This window comes from Pleurodeles waltl, chromosome 1_1 (genome assembly GCF_031143425.1).
Source record: "Pleurodeles waltl isolate 20211129_DDA chromosome 1_1, aPleWal1.hap1.20221129, whole genome shotgun sequence".
Classification (NCBI taxonomy): Eukaryota; Metazoa; Chordata; class Amphibia; order Caudata; family Salamandridae; genus Pleurodeles; species Pleurodeles waltl.
In genome coordinates this window covers 175682463-175703594 of record NC_090436.1, presented here as the reverse complement: position 1 = coordinate 175703594, position 21132 = coordinate 175682463, and the positions used below count along the sequence as shown (strand labels likewise).

The following is a 21132-nucleotide window of genomic DNA, read 5'->3' as shown; positions in this document are numbered from 1 at the left end:
CCTCAAGAAAGTAAAGGACTACTGTGCCTCACTTTGTGGCTGAAGAAATGTGGTTGTAGGATTCATAATAACATTACAGACAATCTTCGTACATTACTACTAATGAATTACAAAACTGCTGATCTTTTACTTAGTGTCACCTAATTCAAAGCAAAGATGCAATAGCATGCATAATTCACAAATGGCCATTACTATCGAAGTTGCTGCCAATCCAAAATCTCTGTCAAGGTGTATTTGAAAGTGAGTACAACGCAGATTACCCTGCTCACTCGGCTAACCTCTATGGCCTCACTAGTCTCCTCCAGCAGAAGGGACAATGAAAGCAGGTTACTAGTGGTCCAGCAGCAGTATTTCGGTGCCCAAAGAAGAGCCTTATAAATCTGTATTGTTTGAGGCTCAGGCAACATTACCAACCCCCCCCCCCCCCTCCCCCAAAAAAAAAACAGGAAGACAATACAGAATGACTTTGCTACGGACAAATGTGGTGATCTGAGGGTGCTGAAGTTCCCTGTTAAGGCAGACTAAGCCTTCTCAGTTTTGTAAATTAAGCATTGTTACATTCCATAGAATGGGTAGATGTGTTGTGTGAACCGCTATATAAAAACATATGTAAAAAAGTTATTGCTATTTTTATTAGTTGTAATAATATTCGTACTAGTAGAAGTAGGACTGCTAGTAATAATGAGAAAAAGTAAAAAAGAAAAGGAAGATAAGATGAATATGAATGTTATAATAATACTATTTATTATTATTATTATTACTATCATTATAATTGTTATTATTATTATTATTATTATTAATTTGGACATCTAAAGCATTTCCTAAACTTTTTAGCTTGGCACATGATAGTAACTTTATATGAGAAATGGGAAATTCTTTGCAACAACTGACATTTAATCGGGTAACAAAGGACCAGGTGAAACTGTAGCATCAGGCTGCAATCTTGCTGCACGTACGGGATTACCTCCTTGTGGTATGGCACCACCTGTACACTTAGCAGGAAGCCTTTTCCGGTGAAACAGAGCACCCATCAATGCTGACAAGTCCAGTGGTGGACAGACTTTATTTGTATTGAGGTGTGACCCATGCAAATGAGTTCCACATCCAGGTCTTTGCTCTGAGTACTGTGAGGGGAGACATGTGTAGGTACACAATGGGTGTGTGGGGGTGCAACCTATATCACTTCTAACTAGTGGTGTCACTTGTGTTCATCAAGCTCTCCAATGAGGACACCAGTCATCTTGGGTGCTAATGACCACGAAGTGTTAGGCTGATTACTGTTTCAATAGAAATCCTTGCTGATCTGATGATTTTTATTCCAGGTTTATAAGCCCCCTTGCAATAGGCACTTCGGTTAAATGAATAATCTGTTCACCTACAGCAACAATACTTGAAGGGGAAATATCAAAGTATAAATGTTGTTTATCGTTGGTCCTGTTAGATGAAGTGTATAGAAGAAAGTTTCAAAGTTAGCGAAGTTCACGAAAAACACACCCCATGTTGTGACTCATAAAGCAACTTTCACAGTGAGGTTCAACTTAGGCTGCTCAGAAATAATTTATGAGTTTAACTTACCATTTGGAGTTTTGCGTGAAAAAGTATGCCGCCGGCTAGCGTCAATTCAAGACGCTGTCTGGGCGTCATATATATAGAATGAAGGTAGCCGGCGGTAAGGTGGGGGTATCCCTGGCGCTAGGGAAGGGGCACTTGTGGGCCATTCCATGATCTCTGACCAAGGTAATAGACCCATAGGTCCCGAAACGCCTGCCCTGACCCAGGCGTTAAATAATGCAACATTATTTAAGGCCGCCTTAACCCCCTCCAAGCGTGATTTTAGTACGGGGGATAAATATGGCGCTAAGGCCAGATCGTCATTTTTTGCACAGGAACGCCTACCTTGCATCTCATTGACGCAAGGTAGTTTCACGAAAGCAAAAAATGATGCTAACTCCAAAACTTTGGTGCTAGACCCGTCTAGCGCCAAAGTATAAATATAGAGTTAGGTTTGCCCCAAATTTGCGTAAAAAAAGTGATGCAAATTCGGCAAAAACAGACTACAAATCTGGGCATTTGTGTGCAAAAAATAAAGATGCACAACAAAGATTTAACCTTTAAACTATTTAAAATCTGCACCTTTGATACTTGTTATATTTAAGAAAGGAACATTTTAATTCTAAACTGCAATAACTTTTGGTGGCATATGACTGACTGGCGCCATACACGCATTTAATTTTTTTGAAATAGCAGATCAAATAATTAAATTTGATAATAATACAATCTGAATCATGTAATATCATACTTGTAATCACGGTACCAAAAACATAAAAGACTCCTAGCCGTTGGCTTTTAGGTTAAACCTAATGATGATTGTAATGGAATGAGGATTTAGAAGTAGGCATTTTCTTCCCTGATCTTTCTTTGTTCTAAGATTCCCCTAATACCCAAGTGGATTATGACAGGAATATGGTATGTTGTTATTAGCTAGGACTAGTTTCCTTCACTAGTAGCCATTCATCCATCTTGCTATTTAGCACTGAAAACTGCAACAGAAGCTGCAATGAGGTCATTTGGGTATTTATACTCAAATTTCCTTTTCCAACAAAAGCTACTCAAGCTTAAGGTAGGGAAGAGGTTAGCTCATGGTGGAGCTTGTATGGTGCTGTTCTCTTTTGCACAGCAAACTATCTTGTGATCACCTGATAATGGATGCAGCAGAAAAATGGAAACACGTTCATCCAAAAATATCTCTCTCAGTTCTCTCTCTCATCAGGGTACTGAGAGAAGTGAATACATTACAAAACAGAATTTCATCATTACATTATAAACAGGTTGCGTATCATGAAAAAATGTTAAGGAATAATAGATTCTGGGCAAGATGTACTAGGAGTTCTCCTGTCACAAAGGGCTCGATTAGAAAAAACAGACTATTTGTGAGCACAAAATGGCCTTTTTCTATGTACCAAATCCAAACTGTGGTTTCATAATATGTTACCGAATTGCAATTTGGTTTGCGACTGCATACTAAATCAGTATTTAGAAGGAAGTTTAGGGCACCCCTTACAAATACGGATTCGGAATAGGATGTAATAATATTTTGCAACCAAAATCTGGTCCAAAACATTAATATTTTACTGAATACTGAAAGGTAGTGGTACACCATTCATAACTGTGAAGGAGTCTCCAAAGGAACTCTTAGTCTATTGCTTAATTTAAAAGCAATCACAAACACATAGGTCTGCTGCCCCTTGCAGGGCACCATCCCTGTGATGGCAACAAGTCATAGTGGGTCGCAATTTCCGTTCTACCTCATTAGTATTCATTAGGTAGGTCGAATTGAGATCCATTATTCAGAATTTTGCAAACTGACCTATTAGAAGATAGCTTGCATCGCAAAATGCTACACTGTTCGCAAAAATACCAGTTGCAAATTACAACCAGAATCTTGCGACCAGTGTTTAGTAAATCTGACAGAAAGTTAGGGATTGATATGTACTAGAAGCAGATATTCTGTAGTGCATACTTTCACACGTCATTGCCTTTCATAAGGCTCTAAAAACTCACCAATTCAAACTACCTGAAACTATAAACAATGAATGGACCCCTCCTTGCTATTGCTGTATCTCTTTTTAACTCTATTCTTTTTGTAGTGTTGTTTTGGGTGTTACTATGCCCACAAAATGTACAGCTGTATGCTATTAGCCAGTCGGAGTATTCTGTTGGTTTCTGTGTAGTGCTCACATTCCCATTTGGTGAGTCTGCGTTATATAAATACCGCAATACCACTTCTACCACTACCATTACCGATACTATTACCACTACTAACAATAATAATGACAGTATTACTAATAATAACAATAATAATAATGCACTATTTATTGCAAAGTATGGTACTGCAATCAAGTGTAGCTTTCCCTGAGGAACTTTAAGTGTCTCAGCAAGAGAGTGCTGTCACTTACATGAGCTCTGAGACATACATTAAAAAAACCTTAGAAGAACCACCAAAAGACAAATTGTTTCTAATGGGTAATTTATATTTAATAAAGATGAATACTCCTCCCAATCTTATGTTTGTGTTTGAATGCTCACCTATCAATAACTGCAAATGTTTTTCCAAAGAGTGCAGATTAAAATTCATCTTTCAAAGTATTTTGCAGAAGTATAAGAAAAGTAAGCTGACTGCTACCTGATGTTTATACCTTTTACTAGGCAGACCAGCTAAAACGTTATGGTCTTTATTCTCTTGAAACTAGTAGGAATGTATGATGCCATATCATGCTCCACACTCAGATGTATTTTCATAAATGTATGTCAGTACGCAATACTCCAGAAATTTAAATAATGGAACTCTGCATGTAATCAGCAGAACATGCCATGCGATACACCCAATGTATATCGTTAGCAGTGGATTACAATTCTCCAGCTGCACCAGATACTTTTTCTGATATTTTGTGTGTACCATAATAGCAAAGAAGATTTTCTCAATGAAACAGACTAGTCTGAGCATAAAAAATCCTAATTGTTCGGATGCTGTTTAAACTAACTACTACTAAGTCTCAGATACACACATATGGAAAGAATCCTTCTCCTTGAAGCCTATTCATGTATGCAAAAAGGTCTGAGACTTGACTTTTAAAATACATTATTACTTCTTTACATAATCTATTCTCCAAAACAATTCTTAAAAGTTTGAAGGCATTACATACGTAAAGGCAAAGGCTTTTGAGTTTACTAAAAAGAGTAATAATGTAATCATTTACTCTTGCTCCACTTGCCAAGTGGGAAGCAGAGTCAAGATTTGCCTAAACGAGAACCAGAGATGATTTGTGCCATTCTTCCAAGACTGCATTTCCTCTACCCATATAGAAAAAAGTCAAAGCTTGGACCGCATATGTGAGGCTTATTACATCTTTAACCGCTTGAGAATCTTTGACAAACTAAGGAAATGCCAGGTACTGTGGCACAGAAATTTGCTTCTGCAGGTAACAAATAATATTTTGTTTCCTTAACACACAAAATAAAACAGCACTGTATCCACAATGTAATGTGTTCATGGATCAGCAAGAATATAACCCTCCAAGTATTCACTACTTCCTCCGAATTACAAACATATCACTTTATTTCTTTTATTCAACTTTGATGAAAGGATAACGAGTAAATGTGTGAAGAAGCTTAAATAAAATGTACAGTTTCATGTACAGCGAGAAAGGTAGTTTAACCCATAGTTAATATTATCATCATCCAGGGACCTAATGTTCATTGTCCTCTTGAAAACATAAATGTTTCATGATACTACTTGTGAACAATTTTCTGTTACTTTTTAGCGGCTAAGACACAAGAAAATACTATAATCTGGATCATATCAATAGAGAACTAAAATCCAACAGCATAAAACAGTGTGTGGATCATTGTCTAATGTGACAGTAGGGGAAATTACACATGGAAAAATACAAACACTGTACCTAGTACCATACAGCAGTGCAATGGAAACAGAGAGAAAGTAAAATGCACCTTGTACAAAATGCGTTGTCAGTGGGAATTAAATTTAGACCTTTTGACTGATACCAAGATTCAGCTGATAGAAACAGATGTATATGGTGAGAGAGAGAAAGAAAGAGGAGATTGAGAAAAGGAACTCTGCAATAACGAAAAAAAGAAGTTCAACACTGAAGCGAGAGAGCGAAAGACAGAGGCAAGGCACAACAACACGTGACGGACTTCATTGAAATGCATTAACAGAAACCCATCTGGCACATTTCAAAAGACAAACATTATAAAATTCTGATCACCCATTTAAGAAGAGTTAGTAAAGCAGTTTAAGATATCTCACGTTAACAGATATAAGGGACTGCAGTAGAGTTTTATACTCTTGTCTTAGGTGCCCAGGCAATGCGTCAGCAAGTTCAATGAAGTCAGATCGCTGCTTCTTTCTTTGTTCGAAGACAACAATAACAGCAATGCATGACTAGAAACAAGTTATGAAACAAACAATATGGTCGACAAGAATGAAATGAAACAGGTTACCCACCCCACTCCCCGCATACAGTAAAGACAGCATTACACAGTTCAGATTAGAAGAACAAACACTTACACGACTGCAAGATACTGGAGAATTCTGGCGCTGGTGAGTAAAAAGAAAAAATGGGAAAAACAAATATAAATACGAAAAGAAAAAATGCATTTAAAATCACTGCTCTACACAAGTAAGTCCTAAACGTATTAGCTTTTGACAATGGCTGCCAAATGTCTTGTATATGGACACCATTTTTTTCTTCAAATTAACAATCAAAAAGGACTGGACAAGTGACATAAACCATCTATTTATCAGAAATTAGCTAATACATGATTATAGGGAAAAGGCAAAAAGGGTGAAACAGGTGTTAGAATGTTACATCTTTTTGCCCTGTTCGTTCCTACAAAATTAGGCCTGTAATTTCAGGCAGGGGTTTCATACAAACCAAGAGGTTTATCAGGATGACACGTTTTATACAAATATTAAATGTTCAGAAATACGTTCAAATTAAAAAGGGAGCAGTGCCAGGATCCCCACAGTCCAAGCCAAGTTTGTTTCATTCATTAGTTTAATTGATAACAGTTCAGTTTTCTATGTCCTACCTGTTAAATCCAAAGTGTCCTCTTGTGCTAGCTCCTGACATATCACGTGACAAATTTACAAAATAAATTTTAAAAGACCTGGCGACCCTTTTATGATTTTAAGGACCTTGGTGATAATATGGAGCTGTATCATAATGGGATTCCCTGCCAAAAACTGGTGGATGCCTCGTTCGCCCCACTGTTTGTTGCCCCGTCTCGGCAGCAGGGGAAGGAATGTGTTTCGAATGGTGAAGTAACAGTACGGTCTGGTGTCGGCAACACCTCCAGCTCTGCTCTGCCCGCTGATATGGTGCTGGAAGGCCTGCCTTAATTACGGTGAGGCTTCTGACACCATGTCTGGCAGTGCAGGAAAGAACATCAATGCTCCACACACTGGGAGAAAACTCATATTGCAACAGAGACATTTCCCAAATATAAATCTGCTTTTAAGGTTTGTCTTTATGAAAAAATATATCTGCTGGCTTCACCATCCTACTGCCATGGCATAGGAGGCCACCTAGAATGGTCCATATTCAGTTTCTGTGAAAGTGTGTGAAAAAACTCCTACTGCAACGAACCCCCGTTAGACTAAAAATCATCAGAAGAGGGCCCATCATGCACAACCATCCAACTCTGGTTAAGCGATACCAGCAATGCAAGTTTCCTGTCCAAAAAGGTACACTTTAAATTCTTTTGTAATGTGCTGCAAGAATTCCATGGCCAGGCATCCAGCTGTGGTTGAGCGAGGTCAACATCTTATCTCTTTCCACCTAACACCTGTATTCTGCCAGAAAGCCTCAAATAGTTGTGATTTCTGACCGTAAGGTTCATCTACATCCGAATAACGCCTGGACTCATCTGGTAAATCCTTACAAATCTGTCTATTTCCTCAGCAAGACAGGACTTCTAATTTGCTGAGAGACCTGTAAAGATCACGACTGGCCTATAGCTGTACTATGATTTTAAAATAACATACAGTAACATAAGTGCTAACTTCTTTGAAGGAAGCTACATAAGACCTCAATGAATATAACTAGAAACCATCTATAGAAACTCCCACTGCCACCAATCCTGATGAAACTCCACTGGCTCCCACATCTTCAAAAGCATCTGTATCATATACAAAGTCATCATGACTAGCACCCCTGCTTATACTGCAGACAAGCTCAACATTTCTGATGGCTCTTGGCACACCTGCAGCAAGGACACCATCAGACTGCAGACTAAGAACTGTAAAAAAAGACAAAAAACGATATATTTCTATCTATGCACCCAGTATCTGGAACAACATCCCTTTGGCAGCCAGGATCACCAAATTACTGCTTCAATGTAGGAAAGAGATGAATGCTGACCTCTTTAAAGAACTACATCACAATGCATTAACTGCCCACAACACAGATTCCTCTCCTATTAATCGTTGACTTTATACTGTCTTTGACCATGTACACTGCTCAACCGCCTTTTGGTTATGTTCGCAATAAAGAAGTGCCATATACTTACATACATATAAATATACCCACATAGAAACCATGATCCATAACCAGAGCCTAATCCTATATGTAGTAAGTTACATTGTCTATTTTAATTGTGACCATCAAGTTCTGGGAGAATTAGAGAAAATCTGCTTAATGAATGTATACAGGTTTATCTGCAAAATTTGCACCAGGTATTTTTAAGGGGCAAATAAAGTAAACTGTGGTAGACTACTGATGGAATCTGTACAGATTTTGCTTTTGATGTAACAAAGAGAAGTGGGAGCACATCACTAGTGCATATGGCTGGATAAATTTGGAGAAGCTGATTACTGCTAAGATGTACCAGTTCTTCTTTTGGCGAGTACATTTCAAGTTTGCTTGCCTCCGAGCAGACCTCAGGGCATGAAGGCAGACTACCCCGGGTGGAAACTCGAAACAGCATGTGATTACTGACAGCTGCTGCAAAGTGCTAGCACTTTCCCTCCTAGTCCACATAATTCTGTTAGCGCCAACACTTGGATGTCTGCGCTGGTGCAGTCTCTTGAAACGCGGGCCTCGGAAATCAATTCGATTACCTCTCTGAATTAAGTATGCACAACTGAGAGCCACTGCGATCAATAGAAATCAGGTTAAGTACCCCGCTGCGTACAGGACCATTATGTAACACGAAACTGTTTGGATGAAGATGCAAATAAACACGTTGTCAGGGTCTGCTACAGCACACGTATTTATGGAGGGCCGGAGAGCATTTGTATTTGATACCCATCAGGCGAATTACAGCGTTATCATTCCTAAATCTTGCAAATTAAATAGGCCGGAGACGTTTCTTGGGATCATTATTCAGCAGGCAATTAGCAGCAACTGGCGGAGGCTTGCACTATGTAACCTTCGGAGCTCGAGGACTGGTCTCTGCTCTGCATGGGCATCGGTTTGTTTTGTTTTATCGATGCCGCAGAGACAGCATCAGCAAGAAGAAAGGCCTAGGAAATCCCGCGGTAACTGGCCAACTCCCATTTCTCCCCAACATTCCTAAACTTTCTGATCATAACCACAGCAGTGCGCTGCGGATGGTGATGCTAGTTACAGCGCGTGGTTTAAAGCTTAACACAACACATCTTCCCCCTTTATACACAATAACTCATAAGATAAAACTGTACTTAACATTGCTAAACACAAAATTAGGGAAGACCTAATGGTGAAGGGGGGGAACTAATAACATGTCGTTCGAACATAATACATTGGCACAATTCTCACTGACTTAATATTCAGCATAAGCCTTCAAATATATTGGGAATTTGATTTGCCTCTTGAATCTAACAATAGCTTGCTCTTCCTCACTGCCATCCATATCTGCTCCTCTTACTCACTCCAGTCGTTCTCTTTACATCCAAACTTCCATCTATTTCACGCACCTCCTTACAATCATCCAACCAACTATACCTACATGCTTCTTTAATCCCTGCACTTTCATCCTTCTTGCTTCCAGTATACCTTGGAATTCTGTTAAAATTCCATACACGTCCGTCACTCAGGTTTGCACAATTTCAGTATTCTTCTGCAACCTTTAATGGGTCAGAAAATGTACTCTCACCCTCCTTTACTCTCCATGGCAACTTCACACGCATCACATCTCCCTCCTTTACCACCACTTCCTTGTTGCCCCTCTTTCTATCAGTATAGTTGTTATATTTACACTGTGCTCTCGCATTATTCTCTCTGACAACCTTTGGAGACCACTTCTGCAATCGAGATTGAGTCATCCATCCTTGGTTGCCCTCCATGAACGGCCCTCTCCCTCTCATAATAGTGAAAGGGCTGTACCCAGTTACAGATGGTGTAGTGTGACACATCCTCACTGTCCTTTTAATACAAGCCATCCAGTTTAATCTTTTGCTATTGGCCAACTGCAAGGTTCCTTTTATCACATGATTAAACCTCTCAGCTTCCCCATTGCCGCTGGGTTGATAAACTAAAGTGAATTTTTGTTCAATTCTATTATGACACAGGAACACTTCCATCATCTCACTTCTAAGCTGAACACCATTGTCCGTAATAATTTTCTTAGGTAACCCTTTCCTCTGAAAAATGTCACCTAGGAACTTGACCACATTCTCTCCACTAGCATTGCTCACATATGCCACCTCAGGCCATCTAGAAAAATAATCAATAGCTACTAAAGTATTCCCAATTTACCATCTTCACCTTGAATAGGCCCCATGAAATCCACACCTAACACCTCCAAAGCCATTTCAGGACAAGGAATAGCATACAATCTGGGTTTTAACAGCACGTGTGATTTACCAGCTTCCATGCATAAATCACAATCCTTGACAATCAGCTCAGCTTCGGGATTAATATCAGGCCATCAATAATTCTCTTTAATCCCCCTCTTACTTTTGATGATACCTAAATGCCCATCATGACGGACTCTGTCATTTCTTTGGGTGGAACAACTTTCACTCATCTCAAGACATTCTCATGCATAACTGTGAGTTGACTAAGAACTTCACAAAAGTTTCTCCAACCATCATCTAACTATTTCTTTTCTGGCCAGTCTTCAACTACAAATTTGTTCACTTTTTCCAAAGTAATATCAACATTCTCGCAATTCTAGGTATGGCATTGAAGAGACCCTCCGAGAACATTACCACTTCACTTCCACTTCGTACCCCCACACAAAATTATAGACTAGTGCTCTTCAGCTGGAGATAAGGCCCTTGATGCAAACCCAACCGTGTGCTCACACCCTCTGCAAACCTTCTGAGACAGTACACCCCATATCCCTTTGTTGCTAGCATCAGTAGTCAAAATGCAATCTAACTTTAAATCAAAACCTTGCAAACTCCCCGCCATACAGATGCTCTCATTAATTTGTTGGAAATCACATTGTAAAGTGTCAGACCATGCAAATGTGACCCTGATTTTTAGAATCTGGAGTAAATTATAAGTCTTCTCTGAAACGTTTTTTACAAAATTAGCGTAAAATTCTACCAGCCCAAGGAAAGATCATAGTTCATCTTTATTTTGGGGGGCTGGAGCCTTCTTAACAGCACTCAGAAGACTTTTTTTGGCTTGATTCCATCTGACATGACCTCATACCCAAGGTAGTCTAACACTTTTACAACAAACTTACATTTCTCTTCACGAACCACTAATACCTGTTCATCAATGTTAAAGTCCAGGATGATGTTTAGGGCCCTTTGGTCAACCCTAACTAGAAAGAAGAAACCTTTTCTGCTACATAAAGTTTGCACATTGCCTTTCTTCCTTTAAACTCAAATGACAATCCCCTAAACCTAATCATAGCTATGGGGTCTCCCGTAAAACTTTCAGGAGCTACATCCAGTACTAATAGGGACTTCCCTGAAACTTCTGCAATTTCTCCCTCTGCACCTATTTGTCCACGATTGTGTAAGGCGAACCAGAGTCCGCCACAGTAGAAATCTCCACCCCATCAATCTTCATGTCGCAAACTAGTTTAGACCTTGAGTGTTTACAAAGGAGATTGACATCACTGCCATCAAAATGTTCATTCATTCCAAGCACACAATCACAGTCTTTGTGATTTGACTACGATTCAGACTCTTCCGAGACAGAATCTGAGTTTGACTCCTCCTGCACTCTAGCCACAATCTTACCTGCTTTTCGTTTTCTACACACTCTTGAAAAATGACCCTTCATGCCACACTCCTTACATTTTTGGTCTCCCACATGACATTTTTTGCTATACGCTAAGTGGTCTTCATTCGCACACCTATAGCATTGTCTCTCCTTATTCTTATCCACACTCTTCTTAGTATTATCTGCACTTTAGGTTTGTCTCTTTTAACTTTCTGTTTAACTTTACAAACCACCTCCTTGGACTCTTCCTTTGAAGTTGTACTGCAGCTTTTGCTCATTTATTTGAAATTTCAGCTTTCTTAAGCACTGCTATCACATTCGCTAAAGATGCCTCCCCACATATCCACAACCTTTCCTGAATGTGCTCATTATTGACATACATGATGAGCTGATCGCGAATGAACTCATCATGTAAAGTCTCAAAGCTACTCGTAAGAGCAAGTCTTTTTAAGGCTGAGACATAGTCTTCCATAGGCTCTAAGTTGTTTTTCTCCTGAAAAAAAATTGTTTATCACCTGCAATGCACACAGACGTTGAATAATATTTATCCAAACCCTTTACTGCATGTTGAAAAACATCTGAATCACTTGTGCTAAAAGGTTTTTTTTCCCCATGGCATTGTACACTATGAGCCCTAGGTGACCTAACGTGTTTAAATGTATCTTCCTTTTTTCAATTGTGGTAATTCTTCACCTTCAATGGTGTCAATATAATTAAGAAAATACTCTTTCCACTCTCATGCCATTTGATTACTGGATCACCTGTGGAGGTTAAAAACGGTTGTTGTGGTGTCAACGAAAAAGTATGAGAACGCACATGACTCAACTAATACTCCTACTCTAACACTCTGCACGTTGCACATAATTATTCAAACTACAATTGAAAGATATAAGTAGCATTAAAGATTGTTGTGTCACATTTAGGGGAACGTCACTTCAAAATACCCTAAAAATAAGGTAGAAAAAATCCATTTGTGTGCTGTGTAGACCTGCGCGTCAGTTCCACAAACTCTCTGTACCAGTGTCTACATGTAATTCACTGTGCACTGCAGTTTACCGTAAATCTCCTCCCAGAGTCAAAGATGAGTGCAAACTTTGCAAGTAAAAAAAAACAAAGAAAAGTACTCACTCCGTCCCTTAACCCACAGTCGCGGCTGAATTAAATGGTGGTTTAGGCTACTATTATATGACTGCCAAGATCAAGTATTGGGAAGGATGTAGCACAGTCCTCTGTTTGTGGTAAACTGGAGCCCAAGCTGTCACCTACCCTCAGCAAGCAAGCATTGGCAAATCCAATAGGTCTGGTGTTGTTTTGCTTGGCTACTGCTTTTTTCAAAACTTTATCATTAGGCGGGAAGCTGCTAGGTCCTCAGAAATCTAAAAAACAGACCATTGACTCAAACCAAAACTTATGTTTGATCTTGAAAATCACACATTTCCGTGGTTGTCCCCAGTACTTAAGGAAACTAGATTGCATGTAAAAGACAAGAAAGCTGCCACTCACAGAGAATTTAATTTAGCTAGTGGATGTCGTGGGCTGGCCCACTGCCCAATCTGTGTCCTGTAGATGGTGGAAGAAAAATGTGAATTACACAATGTCAGATCAGTGGATGAAGGTGACTGGTTGAAAGCCCCTTTAAATGTGTTATGCATCCAACTTTAATACAATCAAAAGGTCTTGGCTAGTGCTGTGCGTAAGAAGAAGAGACTTCCTGAGTAGCACAGGTGAAGGTCTCCTGCTGAGATGCATACAACAGCTGATGGGATAGCTTACCTCTGATTAGTGCCTGAGCTGGAACTTCATCCACGGGACCAACCTGAAGTGTGAAACTGGAGTACTGTTCTGGATACAATGAGCATAGCCAGAAATATCTACCTAGCCTATGATGCATAAACATACAACTGACTTACACTATCTGAGCCACGGCCAATCGACCACCACCTCGTAAGATAAACCTGCAAAGGTCTTTGTCACACCTACTTTTACAATTAAGAAGTCAAAAAATCTTCACCTGCATCAATCTCATTCTAGATTCACACTATACACTTCTAAACTTCTAAAACATGCAAAAACTGAGTCTTGCCATCAAACAACCAAAAACAACTAGCGGCATCCACAGTCAAATTCTAGAAGTGTACAAAAGTGCATCCAGATTAAGCAAGTGCCCTGTTACTAGACTAATGAAACATAACATTGCTCAGGTTACCATGGGGTATGTCTGTGGCTTGTGGATAAATCCCTCGGTCCAATAGAATGCCAAACCAATTGAAGGACAGAGTCTCTGGGGTCCGGAAACCGAGGGGCTCAGGGAAACCTTGACCGTTTCAGCTATTGATGAGATGTGTGGAATCGATCTCTTGTTTTCTAGCCTAGTTTGGTCTAAATCTTATTTTTCTCAAGGGAGAATTAACCAGTTCCAGATTAGGAAAGGCTAGGTTGCTGTAAGATCAATAGTTGAGTTAATGAAACCTTGCATTTAGGTGTCAGTTGGTGCCCTTACATTTCAATTAGTCTTAGCTCATTGATAGGGAAGGCAACCATGTGACTTTAAAAGTTGTTGATTCTGAGTCTGAACAAACCAACTCGCACTTATGTGTAAGTGGGCAAGCACAGCCTGGTGCTTGCTTTCACAGATGCATATTTTGGAATAAAGCAGTACTGCTACGAGAGCCAAACTTTTAACTCGCTCAACAAAAGCCAGTTTGACTGGTAGGTCTTTATGAGTTAGCCATTAGCAACAAATATCAGACCAAATTGGAGACTACCAGCTTTTTGACAAACGTGACAGGAAAGGTGTATTCACCCACAGACAGGGAGCCATGCACAAAAAATAAATACATTTACACAGTTGCAAAAGTGTTGATGTACTAATTTCTGGAATTCACTGAGATTTTCCAGGTTAGGCACGGAAAACTGCAACAGTTACAGGCTTCAGGGAGTACTCCTGAAAAACATTTTAGAATTCCATTTTATACACGTGTATATGTGTTAACATGAAAATCTTGTGTTTCGTGGAACATTTTCCTTCCTGTGGAGAAACCACCTTCCTCTACAACCCAACCAGTTTTGTGGTGTACCCAGTCCCTTCCCATCCTGGAAAAGGACTTACTTCTGCTCTTGACAGAAATAGGGGCCTGATGTACAAGGCCTTTTAGAGAGGGTAAACACTGAGGTCCACAAAATCACATGGTTTGCAACCACAAAAGGGCATTTTAAAATGAATAAAAGCCCTTTAATGATTCGGAAAAGTCTTTCTGACTCTTAGTCACAAAAGGGCTTTTTCAACACTTCCCAAATTGCAAATGGGAGGAGGCATGAAAGAGACATAACACCTCCTATTTAGGAGTCGCAAAAGTATGTATCAACATGTTAGGACTGCAACTGTGGTCAAAAACCACTGATCAGTTACTGACCCTGAGCTTGATAGATAACTGATTCACAAATAGACAGCTTCATCTTCTAGAACAGTGGTTCCCAACCCGTAGTCCAGGAACCCCTGGGGGCCCGCAAAGCCTCCTCAGGGTGCCCGCGACTGCTTAGAAAATTAGATAATATTAACAGGATAAGTCCCCAGCTTTCAGTAATGACTCAGTGGGGGATCCCCGGATTCCAATGAAGATTCAGTGGGGGTCCCCGGGTTCCAGTAATGATAAAGTGGGGGTCCACAGAAGTCATAAGGTTGGGAACCACTGTTCTAGAATCATACTGGGTGGTCTCAACGTGAGCAGTCCCTTCAATGGATACAGGCTGCTTTAAAGAAAAAAAAAAGCTTCCCGTTTAGGAATGGATGGGAATAAAGGGATAGAGGTCTGCTGTATCTTGCAAGCAACCATCTCTGCGTTTCTAGCCAGTCGTAGGGGTTCCAGAATAGTGAGCTGCTTAGTTAATTTGCATTACGCAGTTCGTTTTGAGACTTCCTACAAATTGATATTTTGTTATGTTACCTGTTAGTATATATGTTGCACTAAACAATGCAGGCAGGTTGCAAAACGTCAGTGTGCAATTTGCACATACTATTTGCAAGACCAGTTTGGGAAGCAAGTTTGTGGGTGTGCACAAGTTAGTGTTCTTATTGGAATGCTCACTGAGGTAAATTTACTTCCACAAAAGTCTTTGTGAGTTATTTTACAAGCACATAGGTGTGTATTGTGGATCCAACATGTGACTTTGCCCTCCTGAAACAGGCGTTTTGTGCATGTAAATCAGACAGCCAACTAACTCCTTGAAACAGAAGATCCTGAATTGTTTCAGTGTTGTCAGAGCATGTGGTGCAAAACTTAAATATATGGTGTCACTCAATCCAGAAACAACCCTGGAAAAGGTGTAATACCAGCTCCAAACTACACCAAGGAAGCACGATCTGCAGGATGTTTTATGAAATGGAGAGCAAAGACTCTCTCATGAGCAAATGTTGTAAAAAGAGAGGAAATGCTAAGCATTGTGTTTAAGGAGTGTTATTCCTCTGCAACAGCAAACCCTAAAACACCACTGCACAACCCTCAGGGACTCACCCTGGCTGGCCCTGTCTACAGCATAAATTTCCTTAAATGTTAGGAACAACGTCGTATTGTAAGGCCTGGGAACTCACTGACTGAGGAAACTGTAAACATTAAAATATGTTTTATTGATGAAGGGGTTTGATAATTCTTATATATTTGAATAATTACATGAATAAGCCTTAGAAGCAGTGAGGGACGTACTGAACTAACAGAATAGTGTCTGGTATCTGACAGCTTCAAATGGAAAAGTATGATATTAGTATTTTATTTTTGGTTCTTGATATAGCATGCTCAAGTGTGACGCCACATTACAGCAGGGTGCACAATATACATGGGCAATAAGGCGGTTTATATTGTGGGTATTAGAGTGCGTAACAGTGTGATAGTGTTTCACATTGTGAGGGAACATGTAGTACAGACTGGCTGCAGGCAATGAGCGCAGCTTATGTGGGGTCTCTGAGAAAGTTGAGTTTGTTGTCCCCCTTGGAAGAGGGATATGGATGGTGAAATAGAGATTCACCATTGAATATCTGTGTATTATTATAATAATATGTATAGCAGTAATCATCACATAAAAATAGCACACTTGGGTGGACCTAATTTTTCCTCAGACTGGTGGAAATGCCCGAGGATCGAGAATTACTTCAAATAATCCCTATGTGACTTGTGGGCTAGAAAATGGTCCAGTGGTATGTTTTTTTCATCATTACAGAAATGTGTCTGCTGGCAGAGGTAGGTCAATGTTGGACTATTTGGGCATCTTCAGCAGGGTGAACTTTCAGTCCTATTGCTTGAAACTGGCCTGGTGAATCTTGTGATTCTGGCAATTATTTGAGCAGGATCACAACTGATTTGTATATGGCTGGTTCATGTCTGAGGTGGCATGGTGGGCTTTTGGAATGCAACCCAGAGTAATTAACAGTTGAGATTAATTCAAGCATTCCACCCATCACTTTTTATTCACCTCGGTGTGATGCTTTAAGTGCAAGGGATATGCCCAGAGTTGGGTCCCGTATTCACTGTGCCTTAGGAATCAAGGTGCACCCAAGTGATGAGGCCCAAATAGATTTGAAAGTGGTCTGGGGTTGCCTATGTTCCTGTTCAAAGGAGACCTGTCATGGCAGATTGGGCTAGACTGTTCCTATTGGCAGGACTACTACTTATTTGCATGTGGTTGATTCCTATTTGAGGTGGCATGGCGAGCCAAAGAATGACTGCCTAGAATGAGGTCTTAACAGGGGCTGAAATTAACCCTGGAACTCCACCAGTCACTTTTCCATACGGCAACAGAAGCACTCTATTTTCAGTAATTCTTGATTAATAAATGATGGTTCCATTATACCAGGGCAATAAAGCATGCTGGAACGAGGCATGACCACTTGGTGAAGCCTTTGAGACTGACACAAATCTAGTACGCCCTTCTACCGCATCCACATTGCCTAAGAGGTAAAGGAAGCCCTTAGACCTGTGCTTGGATCAAGCTCTTCTAAACCGACAGGGAGATAAGAAAATATAATTTCTCTCACACTGTTATATACATGTGAACACTTCAATCCTAAACTGTAGAAAGAAAATTCCAGCAAAAGCACGTGTGATGGCTCTGGGGACTAAATTCAGGACTAATTAATAGGTGATCTAAAGTTCAATGAATTTAGACATCATTCAACAATATCATCGTCCTCAAATATCTGGAGGACAGCAAGATAAGTCCATAATATTGAGATATGTGGTGATAGGAAGGTCACACGTTCGAACTCTGGCACTGACGGCTTAGTCATCCATCCTTCCAAGTTGGGTAAAATGAGTACCATTACATTTGGTAATAGTAGCACTTTATGTTGCTTGGAAATGGCAGATATAGAGTATGATTTACTTCATGAAAAACAAGTTACAATTATGCTTAACACCCCCACCACCAGCTTCCACACCGCTGCCACCTAGACAATCCTACCAATTCCAGCATGTGAAGAACCTCAGTTTGTTCACATATGCTTGCGGTAGTAACAGCAGGGGGCAGTATTAACACCCAGCACACTCATTTTTCTGGCTCGACAATCACTGGTGGTCGCTAAGTCTTTCCATGGCTACAAAAAGACTGTGACTCACAGTTGTTTGATCAGCAGTTTACAAGTTCGTACTTTTGCATTCAGTGTGTATGTGTGCGCTGCAGGTGTGTCTCAAACAAGGGGTGACACAGCACCCACCATGGAAGGATGATTTACTCTAAATAAACTGAGTACTGTTACATTCAAGGAATAAATCTCTTGTGAACGCCTGCTTCTACTGAAGTGCATGACTTCCTAAATCGTTAGGCCTAGATTTGCAAATACTTTGAATTGGGTTCGCATTGCTTATTTAAAGCAAACCTGACGCAAAGTGTTGCTGTGGGATTTATAATCAACTACAAATTGCGATTTGTGTTGGATTTTAACCCAAAATAATGCAAAGCTTCACAACGAGTTACTTTGGGTCAAGCTGGCATTCCATGGGTGATGCATGAGCATTTTCATGCAACCACCGCTGGGATTTGATGCAACAGCCTATCTACAAAGAACTCTAGACAGGGATTTGCGCCAACATTCGGCACCTCCTCCAGGGACGCATAAGGAGGAGAAAGGTTTTCGTTTCTCCTTGTTTTCCCACTTTTCACGTGTGCTGCATTGTACCGCACACATTAAAAGGATTAAAAGTGGGAAAGGTCTTAAATCATAGTTTTTGTATTGGAAGGGACCCCTTGCAGCGCAAAACATATGCTTCCCACAATGCAGACCTATGCACTATGTACAAAGGTGTCTGCATTGGTGCCAGGCAGCCAAAAGTGTGCCAGTAAAGGGAGAGAGAAGAACAGCACCACATCTTAATAGATATGGCGCTGTTCTGCTTTCTCCGGTCCGCGCAAGGCAGGCAGTAGCTTTACTTGCTGCGCTGCGTCACTTCTCTGGAAATCTGGGCCTTGGCCTTGGTTCAAAGCAGGACGACAACCTCTTAGTCAATACAATCAGTTACGAATGCTGGATTGTCTGGTGTTTGGCTTCACAATACAGTAGCCTGTCCTTATTCATGGCTCCTCTACAACAAAAATCGCCAGGCTCTTCAACAAAATATTTGGTTTTGCAGGAATATTATTCCTAAACTTCCTTGACGATTGCACGCGAACACGGGTTTTTGGGACGCCGGCCATCATTATACTTTATTGAAATACAGATTACAGAACGAGTTGAAAGTTGGGGGACTTATTTTGAGAAACGCTTCGAATAACTCTATTGGAAGATTATGAAGACGTTGTAGAATAGTTTAGGAATAATATTCCTAACATTTTCTCAAAAGCCTTGATGAAGTAAAAGCGAGTACTGTTTGCATGACGAAACACGTGTTGGCTGGACTTATTGGAATTGAAGAACATATCAAATAAATAACAACTGTTTTGGTGAACACAGGGATATGGACAATGATTACGTCTATTTTGACATGAGTGTCTTGGACTGTGTTTATCTTGTATGAAATTGTATGGAGGAGTGGGGTGGGTCCTCCTTCCAGGTGCACCGTGTAATATGTTTTTGATTCCTTCTAAAATTTGGAGTGGGATATTTGTGAGCGCCACTCCTATCAACACACCCTGTCGAATTTTCAAATGCACTAGCTAAATACATTCAGTTCAGATAATCTTTTTAGCTCTGCTAGGAAAGCGCTTTGATGAACGTTTTACCTGAATATTTAGCTTGAAAAGATTTACAGGTTAATAAGGTGCCACAGTGATGGATCTGTCAATCCCTGTAAGAGAGATGAAGAGTGTGTTGTAATCAATGGACAAGCGGGACAACATGAATAAAGAGACAGAGAGTTCTTCCTGGGCCAGTATATAGGCCACAACTGGGAATAGCAGAATCTCTTACTAAACTAGAAGTTACCATTGACTATGAACTAAATGGTGATTGATATATTGGACACTGCTTAGAAATCTCACTGAGGAAGAAATGTGGACAACTGAGGGAGACAAAGAATCCGACTGGGCGCTATAGAGGCTATGATGCCAGCAGTACATCCAAGCAAGGTAGAGAGAGATGGACATGTATATGCAAAGATCAAAAGCAGTGACTTGGATAACAAACACAGAAGGAGGGGTAAAAGCAGTGCTTAATTTGTGCTTCTTGTTTATGGTGAGGAGCACTGGCACTTATTTTTGAGAGCCGGCACTTCTTTTTCTGCCTCAAGCATTTACTGCGAGCAAAAGACACATATGGGAAAGACGGAGGAAGAGAAAAACAAAAACGTGTCACAATGGGAGAAAGAAGAAAGCTGCAAGACTGAGCTGAAGGGGCAGGGAGTGGCTTTAAATGGATTGAAGAGGCCCGAGATGGCTTCAGGATTACGCTGCCTCAGTATTTCGTGTTCGCACATTTAACTGCAGAAGCCGTGTGCTTATGAGGACGGCTTTGGGCACTGGCACCTTTTTATTTACAAATTAAGCACCGGGCAAAAGAGGCTGTACTTGTTTGAAGGGGGCATCCAATGTAGAGGAAAAACTGGTATTGGTTCAGTCCTGCATGCCAACCATAACGAAGAATAGGCATTCTAGAACGTTGCTTTTTTTATGTTGTCTGCTTGGGTTTTGAGATGTACTGTGACATCACTCGCCAGATGGGCCCTTTAAAGCTAATTAAAAAATCTGAACCCTTGTGGAAAACTACAGAGTTCCTCAAACACACAGCTGCTCAGAAGTCTCGTTGCTAATGAACTAAACATATTAGCTGAAAGGTCAATTGTAAACTGGCAGCAGTAGAAACTTTTCCATGTTCGTTTTTCCTAATGTTTTTGAGCCAACAAGCAAGGACCTGGAACTTGTCTGACTGTGGCAACTACAAAGACCTCTGCTCAGAGGTTCAAATGGCCAGAGATGAGCTGATGTTCACTACGAGAGTCCCGGTGAGATGTGGGACACGTAGTCT

At 40.4% G+C, this 21132-nt stretch overlaps 1 protein-coding gene across 2 annotated transcripts in view; it reads right to left on the bottom strand.

Moving 5' to 3' along the window:
* Positions 1-21132, bottom strand: part of ONECUT2 (one cut homeobox 2) — a 72185-nt gene that overhangs the window by 10128 nt on the left and 40925 nt on the right. The window contains exon 2 of one of the 2 annotated variants that reach the window (XM_069219999.1): positions 6089-6118. The exons of the other annotated variant lie outside the window; for it this stretch is intronic. Within the exon in view, the coding sequence (XP_069076100.1) occupies positions 6089-6118 (30 nt within the window). The remainder of the gene's footprint in view (positions 1-6088; positions 6119-21132) is intronic. 2 annotated transcript variants of the gene reach the window in all.